Source organism: Lissotriton helveticus, chromosome 11, assembly GCF_964261635.1.
Source record: "Lissotriton helveticus chromosome 11, aLisHel1.1, whole genome shotgun sequence".
NCBI classification, from domain to species: Eukaryota; Metazoa; Chordata; class Amphibia; order Caudata; family Salamandridae; genus Lissotriton; species Lissotriton helveticus.
The window spans coordinates 6,696,611-6,716,098 of NC_136072.1; the positions used below are offsets into that span (position 1 = coordinate 6,696,611).

At 41.2% G+C, this 19,488-nt stretch overlaps 1 protein-coding gene across 3 annotated transcripts in view; it reads right to left on the reverse strand.

Moving 5' to 3' along the window:
• LOC144791804 (putative cation-transporting ATPase 13A4) overlaps positions 1–19,488 on the reverse strand; it is a 362,855-nt gene that overhangs the window by 93,432 nt on the left and 249,935 nt on the right. For all 3 annotated transcript variants that reach the window (XM_078666578.1, XM_078666579.1, XM_078666580.1), the window contains exons 23-25: positions 18,006–18,048; positions 4,295–4,404; positions 490–586 (exon numbers count right to left, since the gene is read on the reverse strand). In XM_078666578.1, coding sequence (XP_078522704.1) covers positions 490–586; positions 4,295–4,404; positions 18,006–18,048 — 250 coding nt within the window. The remainder of the gene's footprint in view (positions 1–489; positions 587–4,294; positions 4,405–18,005; positions 18,049–19,488) is intronic.

Genomic DNA, 19,488 nt, shown 5'->3' on the forward strand with positions numbered 1-19,488 from the left:
TTGAAATGTATCTCGCAAAATGATGACAAGACTGCCTCCGCAAGTCCAATCTCTGTCTATCCTAAGAATAGTATATCCTAGGGAGGAGACAGGGCAATATACAGGTTACGCCATTTTTAAGGCAGGATTCTGTAGTAAGAAGTCAATCTAAATGCAGGTTCTCGATCAAGTTGTGGACCTCTTGTGTTAGTTTGCTAAGGAGTACGGGCATTAATAAGCCCGTCTAATAATGACTTATTATGGGGACTGTGGGTCTGAATAGTAGCAAAGGACGCATCTATTAAAAGACCAAACTCGCCTTTGCACATGATCGAAGATAATGGGCCCTCGATATGAGATGGGTCCTAAATAAATTGATTAACAAGTATTACCAGCAACTAACAGATAGTAGTGATTTAAAACATTTCAAACATGTGCTTTGAGTATTATACCATTTTTTGCACTGATTAATATACTGAGCTCAGGATTAGTTAATATTTGTATCCTTACCCAGTAAAGCAGAAGGGCACAGTTGACAGCAGTTAGGCAGGTAAAGACGATGTATTTGAAGACACAGAAGGAAGACACAAGAGCACAACGTCCTTCCCTTTAAGTGAAAAACAAAGATGAGGTAAACTTCTCCCAGCACCAACTAATAAGTATATTTAAAAATTTTTATTGGTTTTTACCAAGGACTATTACATTATAAATAGCCATCAATGGAGCTTTGAAAAACATAATATACATTTATGGTCCCCATCTCCATCTGCATAAACACTGCCCATGTCCAGCACAATCCCCCTTATCCAATGGAGTATAATTGCACATGGTTTAGTCTAAAGCACTTCAATAGTCATGTACTAGTACTTATTCTAGATGGTCTCACAGAGGCAAATCAGATCAATGCGGGAAGAATTGCAAGGGTGATGATTTTCATGGAATATATGAAACGTTGACTTCTTTAATCCACATCACATCAACAGTCATTATGTTCAATAAATATATGATCATCCTAGTCAGCTAGTAAAACCAACCTAATATTGTCTTCAACTTGACTTCTCCTTTGTGTACAGACACTGCTGAAACATGGATTCTGCTGCAGATCTTACTCATGAATCTGCATTATTGAATTTCATTGGGTCCTTTTCCCTCTATTCCTCAAAAGAAAGTGATACATCCAACCAAGGTGAAGTTTTAAGAAGCTCAATTTTGTGGGTGCAGGCTTTGCTATATGGTATAATGATGTAGTCTTACAAGTTTTGTATTGAAAGGAAATGGGGAGGTCACTTCCTGTTTTATGGTATTTAAGGACTTTTTATTGGAGGAAGCATGGTGTTGTTGTTTAAAAGGAGCAAGCGGTCGAACTCTTTGATAATACCTAATTCTGGTTACACATGACAGGAAATTACATTGTGCATGCTTGATGGGACATACCTGTGTTTATACGTGAACAGAAGCTGGTCATCTATAATTGAATACCGTTCTAGCACCGATTACCCATGAAAGGTAAAAAGCAAACATCATCCTCCTATCTGAATTAATGATGGGAAGCAGACAATAGAAAATCTGAGCTTGTTCTCTTAGGATTGAAAATCGGTAAGCCCTAATGAAGTCCTTGTGAAGGGCGAAACGCATTGGCTGGCATTTTGTCTTCTTTTGAAGATTTTGGAGTCCAATAAATAAGTCTTAAAAGAATTGAGGATTGAAGGTGGATCCTTTGTGAGTTTTGGTCTCATTTTGTTGAAAGAAGTTTATCACCTGAATGACTGATAGTGATAAAAACTGAAGTTGCTAAAGCGATATTGAAATCAAAAACTGTCACTAAATGCATTAGTGTTTTAATGGACAGTCATTCGTTGAGTGCTTCCTCTTAAATCATTTCCTTCAGTTCTGGAGAAGCATTTGATGTTGTGTAGGGGTCAAAACCATCATTTTCTTACCCATTGTTTGATCTCGACATATTGGAGCTGGCCAGTTTCATGAACCTTGGACTGATAAAAGTGAAAGCATAACTTTAACTAGGACAGTATCAACAACCTCTTAGCTATTCAGGGCTTTTCATCCCCCAGATGAACGTTGGATTCTGAGAATATCTACCTTAGACCTCTGGATTGCCAACTTCTGGAAGTAAAATAGCACTCGGGTAGAAATATTTATTTTGACAACTGCTTTCCTACCATGCCACAAAGGGAGTGTAGTATCTAATTTCTAACAATCTTTTCTACATCTTCCAACAATGTAGAACAGATAGATCCTTAGGGCTCTCTTAAACATTCTTATAATCATTACCCACATGTCTTGTAAATCTTTCCTGGGCTTGTATATTTGAGGTACACCCTGGGTTTTCTCACCTCTTCATTTTAAAGCAATAGACAAACACATGTTTATCATTGCACAATGGCCCTAAACACAGAGACCATTGAATTATTTCCTGGCTCCTACATGGATGCAGAAAGTATTGTTTTAGAAACCGAAGTGACAAAGGGGCCGATTCACAGAACTAACCTACGACAAAATCCTAAACGTACTACTTTTGGTATTCACAGAAGGCATTTAGTAGTCTTAAATTAGTATGTTGTCTTAAGTTAGTATTTTGTCTTAAATTATGATTTTGTCCTAAATTAGGGTTTTGTCCTAAGTTAGGATTTTGTCCTAAATGGGATTTTGTCTTAAGTTAGGATTTTGTCTTAAATTAGGATTTTGTCTTAAATTAGGATTTTGTCCTAAATTAGGATTTTGTCCTAAATTAGGATTTTGTCTTAAATTAGGATTTTGTCCTAAATTAGGATTATGTCTTAAATTAGGATTTTGTCTTAAGTTAGAATTTTGACTTAAGTTAAACTTATGTTTAACTTAAGTTTGTCTTAAATTTAATTTAAGAAAAAATCCTAGTTTAAGACAAAATCCTAACTTGGGACAAATTCCTAACTTAAGACAAAATCCTAATTTAAGACAATATCCTAATTTAGGATAAAATCCTAATTTAAGACAAAATCCTAATTTAGGCCTGCGGTGCTTGGTAAATCTGAAGAAGCAGAAGGCAGTGCACATTGCGGCCTTGCTTTACTCCTTGTTGGGAAGGTTTCCTGAGGGTGCACCGTGGGTGCTCCCGTGCATCCACTCATGGATTTTGGCCAAATCCCAGAGTTACCAGCACTGGTAGACCAGGCAATGTGTCAAAATGCAACACCTCCCCAGAGAAGACTTAACAAGGATAAATGTCTTTACTTCTCCTTGTTATTTCTTCCTTTCTATGTGAACCTCATTCAACAGCAGACTTAAAAAGAAGAATAACCTCTGACAACTGTTTTTGTGAAGGAGTGTGTCCCTTCCTGCACAAAAACAATACTGCCGGTAGCGCTGGCACCATTGCACCATGGTTTCAAGGGTTCCTGCATTGAGGCTGGGCTGCCTGAAGTGCACCAGCGCTGAGAGAGAACAGGAGCATGCCATAGATTGGTAAATATGACACATTCTTGCCTCTTCAACTAGCGGAGTGCAGTATTTTGCGGTGTTGTGTGTAAGAATGATAAATCTGCCCCAATTATTAAACATTTTCAACAATATTCAAGCAATCAGCAGAGCCTCAACCCAGACGTCGTCAGTAAATCAGTGGTTACTAATTTGCAGTGCATAATAGATGTAAAACTGAATGCAGCATTGCATATGAAACTGATGCGGCTTAGCACTCGCTTATACTAAAGGTGCATTATACCACCATATTAAATCTTATATATGCATTATATATATATATATATATATATATATATATATATATATATATATATATATATATATATATATATATATATATATATATATATATATATAACTGGCGTGTCTCACAAAGTGAATTACATGCGCTCTCGGACAAAAAGGCAAAGGGGGTCAAAATAGTAGATAATGCAGTTTAATGCATTAAACTGCATTATCTACTATTTTGACCCCCTTTGCCTTTTTGTCCGAGAGCGCATGTAATTCACTTTGTGAGACACGCCAGTTATATCAATTCAACCGGACCGCTTCGCCGGCATTTGCGCCAACTTCCACGGGTTCCAAGTGCTCCAGAAGAAGCTGCTCGTTTTCTCTCATATATATATATATATATATGTTTTTTTTTTTTAAGTATCTCCTACCATACCTTATAAACATATTGCAAGTTACCGATGAGTTCAATTACCACTTAGAGGTGCGAGGCCGAAGCCCAAGTACCTTTTATAAGATCATGAAACTCAGTCAATTGTAACATCTGTATATGTATGACAGAGGGGTATTTTACCCCACATATAATTAATTGACGGATTGATATACTTACTTGATTAAAGTTGGGACACACTGAATGTTGGGAGTTTTGGAAGTGAAGGGTGAGGCCACTGACGCCTCCTGCTCCGACAGGGAGATCCCAGCGTGGGCCATTTTCAAGGCCTGAAAGAAAACCACATATGCTTTTGAGGAATGCATTTAAAGGCTGCAAAAACAAGTTGTAGAGAAATATACATCATCTGTACCATTTTCTACCCACTGTTCTAAGAGAGTGCTGGACTAATGTGGACCTCCTGGTTACTACCAAGGTGCTGCAAAAGATAACTGTCACTTGGAGTTCCGCCCCCTGCAAGGGACTGAAGATGCCCCTATGCCCTCTCGATGCCTCAAAAGACATCTTGGCTAGCTATAGGAGCCGGTACTAGCCACTCTTATATCTTTGTCATCTTCCATTCACCCCATGCGATACTCCAGTTTGCTCCGCTGCTCTGAGATGCTCAGGAGTCTTGGGTTTGATTCAAATCTCTTTCATACAATACCCATGTGGGTGATGCTGGCACCTGTTCCCTCCTCCTCATCCCCAGTTGTTTGGCAGATCCCTTACGGCTTCAATTATCCTTCTGCTGCTGATCTCTGTTAAGGCCATCCGTGGACATGCTCAGATTTTGGAAAATTCAGATCCAATATTACAGGCATTTTGTGTGCAAGTGACCTTCTGTGGGATTGACCACTGTGCTGGAGGAAATCCAGCTTGAGGCCAGGTCGGTGAAACAAACCAGACTAAAGTATAACAAAGTTGCACTTGGCCCTATTAGCTTCTAGCTTTTTCTTTTCTTTTCCGAAGCCCCCACAGGTGTCTTTGGCTGTGAGACTTCCTTTTCCAGAAGCTAATAGTCTTGGAGCTCTCCGGTGTGAATACCTGAATACCACTGCCCAGACTGAAGCAGTGATTACAACATATCTTGTCCACCTTCGCTAATGAAACACGATTGTTCCATCCATTCCCAAGGTACAACTCAAGGCCAGCAAGAGCCAGGGCATGCTCCGGGCATAGTTAACACAAAACTGTGATAAAGGGGTATTGTTTAAGGCAGTGGGATTTATCCCGCTGCCAGATAAAATACCTAGGGGCCAGCAAAATATTACATAATCTCTACTATTTAACCCTTTCACTGCGGCGGCTATTCCGCCGCAGTGCTATGGGGCGGGGGGCCGTGCGGTGCTCCCGCGCTTGTGACGGAACGGTTCCGTCACGTCCCACGGGTGAGCTGTGCTTGTGACGGAACGGTTCCGTCATGGCCCCGCCCGCTCAATAGAACGCTCAGCGCAGGCGCGGCGAGCGGGCCGTGACGGAACCGTTCTTTCACCAGCACAGCCCACCCGTGGGGCGTGATGGAATGGTTCCGTCACAAACGTGGGAGGGGTTAAACACCTGACCATTCTATTCATTCTATCTAAATAGTAGAGACCACGTATTATGTCACCGGTGTCCAGTTAAATACCGTGAAGGCCGCCTTTATTTAGTCAAATAGAAAAGGTACTCCAGGAAATGGCAAAGCGGTTGCCATGATATAATGGGGCTTCAGGACAGAGTGCAAAGCATTTGAAAAGAAGTGGATATACAAACATTAAAAAAAATGGAAAAACATAAGTGCATGATTTTAAGCTAAGCTGTTCACATATAAATAAACAAAGCAATCACTTTTGAATAAATACATTTATCTTATTATAGTAATAAAATAAGAAATGTAGGATTCAAACTTGTCTTTTAGGAGTTCATGACTTTGCACACAGACTGGGAGGATTTGACTGTTTGTAAAGAGTGATGAACTCAACTATTGCAACTTCTGCTGTGACTGAGTAGGAGCCACCGGGAGAGCCAACATCACTTGAAAGGAATTCATTACACAAAACTGTTCTGTGTGAGAATGATTCTGATGTAGATTTTCAAAAGAGAGGACATTATAAAGCATCATCCAGTTCATCAGTGCTGTAGCTGGTCCATTGATTGCGGCTCGTTTCACAATAGATACATTCTTCCACCAGTGCAATATATTTGGATTGGCACTGGAGCATGTTTCCTTTTAATGCCGATTATAATTTTGCTTACGGTACATCATGATATGAACATCAGTGTGTGTCCTCTGCTGGACAATGGTTGTTTGGGAAAGGTTCCATATCAAATTATTGGTCCAATAGAAACTATTCAAATTCCTTGTGCTTTAAAAGTTTCACTAATGACATTATAATGACTGATTCCTTTGCCATTCATGGGACCTAAATGCTGTTAAATGGTTTATGTATGATTTATCTTCCTCTGCTACTCTGCAAAACAGAGGTCCTTAAATTAATGCTGAAAAACATAAAGAGCTGTTTTGTTTTCATCCTTGACATCATTATATTCATAGAACAAATGCCCGCGAGCGAAATATATAATTATACCAAGTGGGAGCATTGCAAGGCCCCACTCATTAACTGTCCTAGAAATGTCCAAAAAAGATTCTTTTATTTTACCAGTAATGCCAGGTCACACCTGTCTTTTTATTATTCTTGAAAATCAGAAAAAACATAAATGACTCTGATCATTAAGCACATGTTTAAGTTATCACTTGCTTAACAAGGTTCCAAATGTTACAAAACAATTATAAATAAAAAAAGTATCTGGGGAACAAAGTTTTTGCAAATCAAAAGCATAGAGGCTTTATTGAGAGCACGCTTGATTCTTCGAGAAATCATATTTCTGATCAAGATGACCATGCAGAATACATGCACTGGGTTTGCGTCAACTGCAGATCTAAAGACACCATCCATTGCAAATGTCATTTTGACAGATTCCACGTTTGCATCACTGATACTAAATTAAACAATATGGGCAAAATGGGACATATCATTTGGCTGTATTTGATTGTAATGCAATTACCTAATGGCCACTGGATATTTATGTGTGCATGATGAACAGGAATATTCAGATAGGGAAGGTGTCATAGAATTAGGGAAACTGACAAAAAGATTATGATAAGTCACTGATAATGGTTTCCTGATAGTCTCACAATGATTGTACACAATTTTCATCAAAATGTCATCATTTTTCAATCTTCTGATCAGATGCAAGCCACGCACAATAAAATTGAGCATTACAAACCTTGTAGGAAAATAAAGTGCCATGGCAGCTGATAAATGAGAATGCTGTATTTGATACCTATATTAACCGAAAGAATATTGCTAAAAGAGAAGGTTCATATATCCTTTTAAGTACTGAAGAAATAGTAAGCACACCATGTTCTGTGGTAGGAGACTAATGTATTTTGAAGCTCTTACATGGAGTAATCTTCATGCAAATAACTATCTTTCATTGTTATGACTGTCAGAGATTCAGGTTGTGAGGTTGGCATGAAAAAAATAATCAATGACTTTCTTTATCAAGAATAAAGGTTTCTTTCTGCATTCCAAGGCTGCACAAAAGACATGTTGTCAACATTCATAGGCACATGTGCAAACGGTAAACATCACTTACAACGAAACTTTTACAACGCACTACCCTTATAACGCGGTCATTATAACGCAAACCATTACAACGCATTGCGCTGGGGGGCGCTCTAGGATAGGGAATATATTTAATTTACTATCCAACACCTTCCCTACTATCCACGGGGACTGCAGTTGGAATAGTAAATTAAATAAATCACTATCCAGCGCCTAAAAGCACTATGCGTTGTAAAGGTTTGCGATGTAAAAACCGCGTTTTAAAGGCAGGCGTTGTAATAGCCTGCGTTGTAACGTCATACATCCGTGCAAACACCAATCTGATGAGATATTCACTTATGTGAACTTCGATTACTCTGCATGGAGCTTGTAACCCTTTCAGTACAGATTTTGCTTGTAAATTGCTTGAAACAACTGCTTCATTCATTCCTTCTTATAAGACAGTTCACAGGAATGGGACTTATTTACAAATGGCTTGATCTGCATTTTGGTCTGCATCTGAAATGTAAAGATTTCTGCAGCTGCAATTACGAATCCATTTTGCTGACTAGTTGTTCACCATTTCGCACTCATCAGCACAACAGGCATAACTAAAGTTTTGGGAAACATTGGATCTTGCTTATTGGCCGGTCCTAAAGCTATTTTAAGACTGATAGCTTCACTCTGCAGTTTCCTATTTTCCAATCACTTTGGTGGATTTTCATCAACTCTATTGACAGTCCTACGCAATTCTCATTATCTTCCAATGAAGTCAGCATGAATGTCAATGAGACTGGAAATGCCACCTATCTAACCAAGCAACAAGGGTGAGACAATTTGGCATTCTACTTCTGAGGGGAATTATTACATGTCCTTAGTGCAAATTCTGACTCTATCATTTCTCAAGTGCCTAGTTCCTCAAATGAGAACCTCCCTTTGGTGCATGAGCTCTTTCAAAACAATCTGCATTATTATTCCATCAAAATTACCAACAATACTATCATTAAATATGAGAAAAGTGATTTGGTGGATAAGGTGCACCAGTCATACTGCATTGCAATGGAGTTACTCATCTTAACATATATGATGAGCCATCAACTCCAGCAACACCTGCTCCTTCACCTGCTCTGGCGAAAGCCCTACTGCAAACATTGTCTGTCCCCTTGGCTTCCATTGATGCTGCATTTCAACATTTGTAATTTGTAATTTGTAATTGTATTTGTAGAGCGCAACGGTCGCTCCGGAAGGAGCATCCTGGCGCTGTTTTGATAGTATGCAATCAGTTACATAAGCAGAATTAGATGGCGGCCATGACATATTCGTCTGGGAGATTAAAAATCCAGGGGGCATATTACCAACGTTAAGCGATATTTATCGCTAACGATGCTTAGCAACACATTTTTTAACGCTAAGCATCGTCAGAAATTATCGCAGGTAACCCTTGCTATTATCAAGGTTTATCGCAAATGCAATAAAAAACGGCCGCAATGCATGAATATCGCTGAAAAGTCAGCGATATTCATGCATTACCGAGCTAATGCTCTTAGCCATGTTATCCACCTCCCATTGGATAACATGGCTAAGAACTGCTCAGGGCAGGTGTTAGCTTTTGGAGATATTCGCCCTTAGCGCGAATATCTCCAAAAGTTGGTAATAGGAGATAGCGATGTTAGCGACTGTTTTCAGTCGCTAACATCTTGGCACGCCCACTTTGCATGTCCTTAGTGATAAATATCACTGACATGCAAAGTGGGGCCCAAGATGGTCGCTATCTCCTACTAGCGGTCGCTAACTGGTGTTAGCGAAAGCTAGGTAATAGGGAGATACATTTATCTTCGCTTTCTTGGCCTTTAAAGCCAAAAAAGCGGAGATAAACCCCCTTGATAATATGCCCCAGGTTTTTAGTTGCTTCCTAAATTGGGTTTCTTGGGTTTGGGACCTGAGGTTTTTGGCCATGGAGTTCCAGGCTCTAGCAGACAGATAAGTCAGGGTTTTGCCACCTTTGGTTTTGAGATTAAACCTAGCTGGCTTTATTTGATTGTCATTAGAGGATCGTAGAGTCCTAGAAGGGTTGTAGTGGGGATAACGCCTGGTGAGATATTTAGGGCCTGTGTTGTTTAATGCCCGAAATGCGATGATTAGAATCTTAAAAAGTATTCTTTTATGCAGAGGCAGCCAATGAAGAGTCTTTAAGGCAGCTGATACTGAGGATTTCCTGGGTAGTTTTAATACTAATCTGGCAGCTGAGTGTTGTACCCTTTGAAGTTTTTTCAGTGTAGATTTTTTTACTCCTGCCATCAGACCATTGCAGTAGTCTAGGCGGGCGAGGATTAAAGCCACTGCTACCGCCTTTCTTGAGTCAGTGGGCAAGAAGTCGAAGAACTTTTTAAGAGATTTTATGATGCCAAAGCAGCGTCCTGCCACATTCCTGACATGTTGGTCAAAGGATAACTGGGTGTCGAACAAGACTCCGAGATTTCTTGCTGTCGCTACGGTGCTTACCAAGTTGCAATGACAACAACAAGACTAATGCGGTCAAGCTTATCTGTTGCTGTTCTACATACCAGTACAACCTCGTCATCACCATCAATGGTTGCTGTGCCATCTGTGGCTGCAACATCCACATTCCTTGGAAGTGTTTTGTCAACTTTAAGATCTGGAAGAAAGTAACACTGACAAGATTGCATCACTATGGGACAGAAACTGCTTCATAGTTTTGGGAAATCATGTGAAGAAAAAAATGCAACGGGACAGTTTGTACCGTTCTAATTGTACATAATCCTCCGGAGCATGCAGAAGGTGTGGAAGAAGGTAGAGGGTACTTTATGGATCTATCGTTTCATGGTGCGTGTGCTGTCTACGATGACGCAGAGGTTGAACGTACAGTCTGTTGCTGTGTGTCCAGGTCCGGAGGACCACCAGGTGTTGGTCCACAGGGAAGTGTTGTTCCCATCAGCAATTCTGTATTGTCTGTGTTGACCGTCAGGCAGTTGGCTTTCTTGTAGTCAGCGGTGCTCATTATGCAGTTGTGAAAGTTTGTCCCAGTGGTGGATGGGTCTTCTGAGAGGGTGAGGATGAGTTGGGAGTCATCTGCATAGGATATGATGTTGAGGCCATGTGTTCTGATGATGTTGACCGGGGGTGCATTATGTAAGTGTTGAACAGGGTGTGGCTGAGGGATGATAATTGAGGGAGGCTGCAGACGATGCTCTTGGGTTCCAAAGTGAAGAGTGGTAGGCGGATTTACTGGGTTCATGTTGTGAGGAAGGATTTAATGGGCCCGATTCACAGAATGAACTTAAGACTCAATCCTAAACTTACTACTGTTTTGGCATTCACAGAATGCACTTACTACTTTTGGTATTCACAGAATGAACTTACTACCTTTGGTATTCACAGAAGTTAGGATTTTGTCTTAAGTTTGTCTTAAGACAAAACTAAGACAGACTTAAGACAGACTTAAGACAGACTTAAGACAGACTTGAGACAAAATCCTAACTTCTGTGAATGCCAAAAGTAGTAAATGCATTCTGTGAATACCAAAATAGTAGTAAGTTTAGGATTGAGTCTTAAGTTCATTCTGTGAATCGGGCCCTATGTATCCAGCCACAAAACTTAGAAAATGAGCATTATTGCCTGTCTTTTTCCATTCATCATTGTGTGTGTCGCTTTACGTATTGTCACAAATATATTCATCAGATATATCTGCCTGCACTCAGAAGTATATGTGTGGTTATATTTGAAGTACACTCTTACTTACAATCTGAGACAGGACAAGAAAGGCTGTAATCACAGATCTTTGTTGCCTTAACATATGTTTCTCATCTTTCAGTTCCTCTAATTGCTGCAGTATACATTCAGGAAACAAGAAAGGATTCAGTGTAATTGAACTATGCATGACAGACATGCTGTAGGTACCTATGGATCTGCGGTCCAGGGGTTCAGTCTACAGCCACTTGCTCCAATGTTAAACAGATTTGGAACAGAGATCTGTGCTTCAGAACCAACTATTGTTGCTGTTCCAACTGCTGAAGGAGGATGCCATCATTTCTGATATTCTGTTCCAAGGACTCTTGACTGCACATCTATAAGAAAACAGGTTGTGTTGTTCTGCTAATTTTCTAAGGATTGCTGCAGTTACCCAAACCCTTTGTGCTTCTCTTGTGTGAGTTAAAGAGATTGGAACTCAGTAAGTGTTGATGATCCCTTAAGGATTGATGCAGCTTTCTGAAGCCAATATTCTTTGTCTTTCTTTTCATGGTTTAAAGAGACTGTAAATCAGAAAGTGTTTTTTGACACACATTGATGCTTTTTGTGTTAATAAAGGATCAACAGCACCAGCTAGTGGCCAATAGCAGAACTGTTCTAGGAATCAATTTAAGAAACCTTTGGTGCTATTTTGATTGAAGGAAGAAACCTATAGCAGAGTGTGACTTAACAGTTCTGCTATTAGTGTGGACATAAGAAACATCATGAACATAGATAATCATAGTACAATCACCAGAAACCCGTACTTAAGAATTCTTGGGCACATGCTTTGGATGATATATCAATGCTACTCTCCCATTCTAAGTTTATTATTCTTTATAATTTTTCTAGTTATAAACCTGTAAATACCTATCTTTAAAGAGAGGTAGACAGCCAAGAAATAGTGTATTAACCAACAGGTGGGTTTCTTTCTAGGTGGGTATGACCATTAAAGTAATACAGATATAGTAATGCATTTTTATGTTCTTGCTTAGGTATTGACGATTAGATCATTGCTATCTGCAGTCTTTTCTTTCCTTTTTCTCCGGAGGCGCCTGTGCCCTAACACAGTTATTGGAGGTGAGAATATTCTTTAGCAGCCCATGCTATCTCTGCAGTAGAAGTCAGATACAATCATCCCTATAGATGAAACAATACATCTATTATCATTCTGTGGATGTCATGATTATACTAACGTTTTTTCAATTGAGTATTCCCTTTCTTGACTGACGTGCTAGTCAATCAAATGGGAATACATGTAATATATATATATATATATATATATATATATATATATATATATATATATATATATATATATATATATATATAAATCAAGGTTGCCCAACGACTTAGGAACGCACACCGCAGCCTCGAGTCATAAGACCTTTTATTGTGGAGGAACCAGTGCATTACAGGCTTGCTTGTTCCGTGCCTGACCGGTTTCGGGGCCTCCCGCCCCTTAATCATAGGCATGCCTGCAGTCGATCGTGTGTTCTCCGTGGTCAAACCTCGAGACAGCATGAAGTTCATAAGGAGTATTTTAGTCCTTTCAATGGGCGTCTTCCCTCCGGTGGGCGTGGCTCTCTCTGGTGAGTAGTCACGTACGAGGGTATGCTCAGACATGAGTCCCTTGCTCACTGCACCATCAGGATTCAAGCAAGCCGGGCCGAAGACGGCTGCAATGCCAGAAACCAGTCCCCGGAAGCTCGTTTCCTTTCCAGTAAAGAATTGGCTTGGTAGTTTGGTCTGCCCTGTTCCCATGATGCACTGGGCCAGGGACAGACTAATTTGCATGTAGCCAGGTTCTGAGCTGGGATGGTGCAGTGAGCTAAAAAACGGTGATGGATCAAGCCCTGATCTTTTGACTGGGTATGAGTGTTCTGTTTAATTCAGATGCTCTGTCCATCACCACCCCCTTTCATGAATCGTTTTGGCCACTATAGGAGTGGCAGGGTATGCTCAGACATGAGTCCCTTGCTCACTGCACCATCAGGATTCAAGCAAGCCGGGCCGAAGACGGCTGCAATGCCAGAAACCGGTCCCCGGAAGCTTGTTTCCTTTCCAGTAAAGAATTGGTTTGGTAGTTTGGTCTGCCCTGTTCCCATGATGCACTGGGCCAGGGACAGACTAATTTGCATGTAGCCAGGTTCTGAACTGGGATGGTGCAGTGAGCTAAAAAACGGTGATGGATCAAAACCTGATCTTTTGACTGGGTATGAGTGTTCTGTTTAATTCAGATGCTCTGTCCATCACCACCCTCTTTCATGAAGCGATTCGCAAAAAAGCAGCATTTGCGACAACAAATTTGCTAAATGGTATGTATGAAGAAAATTGTATCGCAAAATTAAGGAATCGCTATGCTATGCATCAAGCATTTCATTTTTGCGATTTCTCCTCAAGAAAACGCAAAATACCACCAACTACAAGTTGGTGGTAATTTGCGATTTCTTTTACAAATGCACTTTCTGGCATTTGTGAAGGTGTCATATGGTGCACATACATGCCCTTAGGGAATGTATGTGCGCCATATGCGCACACATGTACATTTCAGGGGTGCATCAGGGTGTCCCTATGACACCCTTGCACCCTTGAAATTATTCTCAATTTGCGATTCTCAAATTGCGAATCGCAAATTGAGAATAACTTCACAATCATTCCTATGGGCCTCCTGGCCCATAGAAATTAATGGGAAATTATTCCTTAATTGCGATTCGCAATTTACGAATCGCAATTATGGAATTTCAAGAAATCGCTAAAAATACATACCATTTTGCAATTCTCAAATTGCGATTCTCAAAAAATCGCTATTTGAGAATCGCAAATAGGTATTTTGATACATATGCCCCTTAGTTTATTTCTTTTTCTAATATGATAATCAAGTTTGCCTAAATATATTCACAGTATTAATTCATTTCATCTAAAAGATGACTATTTGACATAAATTGTTATTGATTTCTCAAGAATTTCTAGAAGGCTCATAACTATGAGTCTTACTTATTTATATTATTCAAAAATACATTGTCTCACAAAATGAAAAAGAAAAGGCATCAGGCCACTCTCTTTATTCTGAGAGATTCAACAAAAGTGAAATCATGTTAAAACAGCAGCGCACAAGGTATCAGTGGTTATAGAGAAACCTTCACACCAGACAAAAACCAGCCGTGCAGAATCATATCACTGACTCTCATTGAAAGCTGCTAGGGAGGGAGGCATTTAACCTTCTCATGCTGGTCTTATTAGGGCAACTAGTGACTCATCATGGTAAGAGCAAGCCTTGCTAATATAGTAAAAGCAAATATTATTGTTCAAACAGGCATCTCAAAATAGGTTTTTATTTACTGATGTGCTAAAATTCGTTTTTAGTGCTTAGAAACACCAGAATGAAGGTAGAATTGCAATAAAAGCAATCAGCAATTATGTTTGAGTTATTCCTTGTATTTATCCATTTAGTAAAGGTTGCTTCTGCCATGCTAGTTTTTACTGTAGTTGCAATACATATCGTGTGCACTAGAATAGGGTTTTGACATTAAAATAAAGCATACAACGCATCCATATTTTTCTAATGTTCTTGAGTTTGTTATTCTTTAATAAAATACATTTTGGGGATCCACCAACTATCCTTGTAAAGTATCACTGGATCGATCATTGCCTGAAACAGATCTCACTCAAATATTGCTTAGTTGGTTGCGGGGTAGATGCAGCCCAACTGGTTTTCCATCCCAGGTTGGCACATTGGCAGAGTCCTTAGTGCCAGGGAGTCTAGAAACCTGAACTTTGTATCCTAGATTAATATTGATAATGCATCCCCTCACTATTTTGAAAGGCCACCCTTCGTAAGCGGTCGGCTACTGTAGGTTTATTGCAGTCACCCTACCTCTTTCCGGTGACACAACCATTGTGCATAAGGTCAAGCAATGTCATTTCTGGTGCTATCATTTGCTGAAATGTGATTTTGAACCCTGAAAAATCCTATCAATTTCTGGTCACCCCATGGTGACAAGTAAGAGACAAACCAGAACTCACTGTGGCCAGTAAAAATTTGGCAGAACATCACGCACAAAAAAACAATGGGGCATATTATCAAGGGGGTTTATCTCCGCTTTTTTGGCTTTAAAAGCCAAGAAAGCGGAGATAAAATTATCTCCCTATTACCTAGCTGTCGCTAACACCAGTTAGCGACAGCTAGTAGGAGATAGCGACCATCTTGGGCCCCACTTTGCATGTCAGTGATATTTATCACTAATGACATGCAAAGTGGGCGTGCCAAGATGTTAGCGACTGGAAACAGTCGCTAACATCGCTATCTCCTATTACCAACTTTTGGAGATATTCGCGCTAAGCGCGAATATCTCCAAAAACTAACACCTGCCCTGAGCGGTTCTTAGCCATGTTATCCAATGGGAGGTGGATAACATGGCTAAGAGCATTAGCTCGGTAATGCATGAATATCGCGGACTTTTCAGCGATATTCATGCATTGCGGCCGTTTTTTATCGCATTTGCGATAAACCTTGATAATAGCAAGGTTTATCTGCGATAATTTCTGACGATGCTTAGCGTTAAAAAATTCGTTGCTAAGCATCGTTAGCGATAAATATAGCTTAACGTTGGTAATATGCCCCAATGTTCTCTCCTGAAGTTCACTCAGGAGCCAGAGATGCATAAAGGAGGAGGAAATTAAACCAGGGATATAGGTAAAAGAATGGTGGTGTCCCAAGTCTGCTTTCTTGAAGATACCAAACTAATGCCAAGAAAATCTTCATAAAGAGTTTCACAGATATGGAGAGTGATTATTATTTTGAATGGATGCTTCCAAACAAAATCAAATGTGTTCTCAGGGATATTTCCTTGAAAACTGACCTCTAATTGTTTTTATATAAAAGTTAAAAGTTAATGCTGGACATTATATCTGTTAGTAGATAGTAAAGAAACATATAGAGCATGCACTTTTGTTCCATAATAATTGATTTCATAGTGTGAATGACCGGATCCCCATATGTGCATCATATAGACCAGGGGGCCACTGTGCAGTCAGGGGGCGCGAAGCAGACGTAAGAGGCATTGGGTTGCCGCCAGCTTAATCTTAGATTCCCTTAAAAGATGGCACTGTAGCCTGATGTCAAGCTACTGGGGCATCTGTGTGGCTGCTATAGGGGAATCATCCTTTACAACGCAGTGTTTACACCGCGGGACCTTTACGACGCAGCCATCACAACGCAAGTCATTACTACGACTTGCGCTGGATGGCGCTCTTGCTCAAGGAATAGTTTAATTATCTATTTCAACACCTTCCCTACTGTTACGTGGGCTGGAGTTGCAATAGAAAATTAAAATAATCCACAATCCAGCGCCCTCCAACGCAAGTCGTTGTAACGACTTGAGTTGTGATAACTGCGTTGTAATGGTAGCGTGGTGTAAACACCGCGTCGTAATGACATACATCCTGCTATAGGATCATCACTTCACCATAACCCTGCCCCTCTCAGTGAGAGACCCATCTCTCAGCTCAGAAGGAGTAACGCCTGCTTTTTTCAAGGAGCACTTCAAAGACAACAGCAGCGTAAGAGTGCAGTTACATGGCGGCCGGAAGCTGGCTGAAGGCTGGCCCTGGTTCCATGCTGTTGGTGGTGTCCTCGCATGGTGAGGCGGTCCAGCCCATCAGGAGATTGTCCTCCTTGATGGTGGTAGGGAGTTGGCCGTTGATTTCTTTGGCGTTGTGCTGAGGATTGAAGTTGTTGTCTATCTTCAAGATTTTGTAGTGAAAAAAGTCAGAGAGGTTTCTGAAGAGTTCCTGTGATGGAGGAAAGGTGTTGGTGGTGACTGTGGCGATGGAGAAATCTTGGATGATAGTGGAGAGTTTTTACAGTTGTTGGTACTCTCAGTGCTGGTGCTGCTTTCCTGGCTTAATGATTTCCTTTTAAGTAGTGCATGCTTTGATGTGAAAATAGTACCTTGATTAGAAGCTGATCAGAATTTGATCGACAACTGGCCTCTCTCATGGCTGCGAGACCGCCTTTGCTCATTTCCCTCCCTACAGTCCTTCGCCTCATTTAGCCACGATGATACTCAGATTTACCCAGAATGGAGTCTGTGCTGTTGAAAGATGGGCTCTGTGGAGTACTGTTTCTGAGAACGTGGGGTCCTGGCAAAGATGAGGTTTGGGGGCAACACTTCCTCAACAAAAGAGGTATGGTTGGTCTCCAGCAGTGTGAGGTCATTAGTTGGTTTATGAAGGGAAGAATCATGTGGGGGGGGGCAAGATTAAAGGCACAGCAAATCTCTAAAGTTGGCACTGCCAATTCTCAATTGTTAAATAAGGGGGAGCATCCCATGCCACTAATTGTTCCATGAACAACAAAAGGTCCTATATTTTTTAACCTTGAGCACTGTCCCTCAAGAGGCTGGCGACTACCTACTTTCAAGTGTGCCCTGTATCAATAGCTCTTACTTCGTGGTGATGGCGAAGACTATCACAGTGCATTTATACTTTTTTAGAGTTCTGAATAAAGGTGATATTAGACCAAAGAAACATGCACGTGCACTTATACTCACCCCACAGTCATTAGCTCCATCTCCGCACATTCCTACATAGTAACTGTAAGAAAAGATAACAGTGTCTGAATTTTAAGATTATTACATGTGTTTATATGCCTACTAATAATGCAATCATGTTCATACAGCTGACCCAAATGTTTTTCACTTTGGCATCTTAATGGATGGGGAGCTGGCCCCAATGCCCAAAGACCCATGCGTAAACCAGGGGCTGTGTTATACAAGTGCCCCGGGAGCTCAATGGGCGTTTGCTCCTGCTTTGCGTGGCCCCATGGAACTTAGGTATTAAAGAAGGGGCTGCAGACACCTGTGCCGCCTCTTCTGTAATACCGAAAGAGCTGGTGCGTATAAAGTGCCAGTGGTATCTTCAGGGGATGTTCCTTCATTTGCATGGGGAATGCACCATGTATATGAGGGAATCCCTTTGCCTCAGAACTTGCACCATATTACCGATGCCTGCGTAGAGGTAATAAAGGTCTTAGGAGGCGCAACTACCTAAAGGTAGCAGACATTCAGTGTGCCCCCTGATTGCAATCCTTTGGTGGGGGAAAGGGTGTTTCATTGACCCCCAGACATTCCCTTTCAGGCAGGTGCAGTCACTCCCTAGACCCACCTGCAAGGGGATCTCAATTCCCTCTCAAAGTGCAGGCAGGTTGCCGCTTGCACTGTGAAAACACCAAGCGGTTTCAAAGCACCGCTCTGTTTTTCACATGAATGCGCGGCCCCCAGGGTAGCGCAAGTTTGTGACTGCCCTGGGACAGCACATTCATCATAATATGGCGCATTTGCCTTCATTGCACTGGGAAAACCTTTAAAAAAGTGTGCCCAGCACAATGAAGGAAAATGCACTGCATGTATGGTACTAACCCAGGATGTGCTGTTTTCACACCAAGTACTTTGCAAACGAGAATGCCATGTGCAATGCAACCTGTCTATACAGTGGGTAGGAAAACAACCTACATAATCATTCAATCAATCAACAGGGTTTTGTAAAGCGCACTACTCACCGTTAGGGTCTCAAGGAGCTTGGGGTGGGTGTGAGCGGCTCCGTTGGGGTAATTAGAAGAGCCAGGTCTTAAGGTCCTTCCTGAACTGGTGCAGTGTCGGGCTTCACTGGAGGTGAAGGGGGAGTTCGTTCCAGGTCTTGGCTGTGAGGTAGGAGAAAGACCTTCCACCTGATCTGGCCCTGTGGAAGCGTGGGACGGTGGCTAGGGAGAGGTCGGCTGAGCGGGGGTTTTCGTTGGGGGCATGGAAGGAGATGCAGTTGTTGAGGTATTGTGGTCCAATGTTGTGGAGGGCCTTGTAGCCAGGCATGAGTAGCTTCAAAGATATTCTTCTTCCGACGGGGAGCCAGTGGATGTCGCTGAGGTGTTGTGTGATGTGGTTGTTTGGTGGGATATCGAGGATTAGTCTAGGCCGGGGCGGTGAACTCTGCTCGTTCGTGGAGTAAGCGGAGCTTTCAGGCACTCCACGCTTCGCGGAA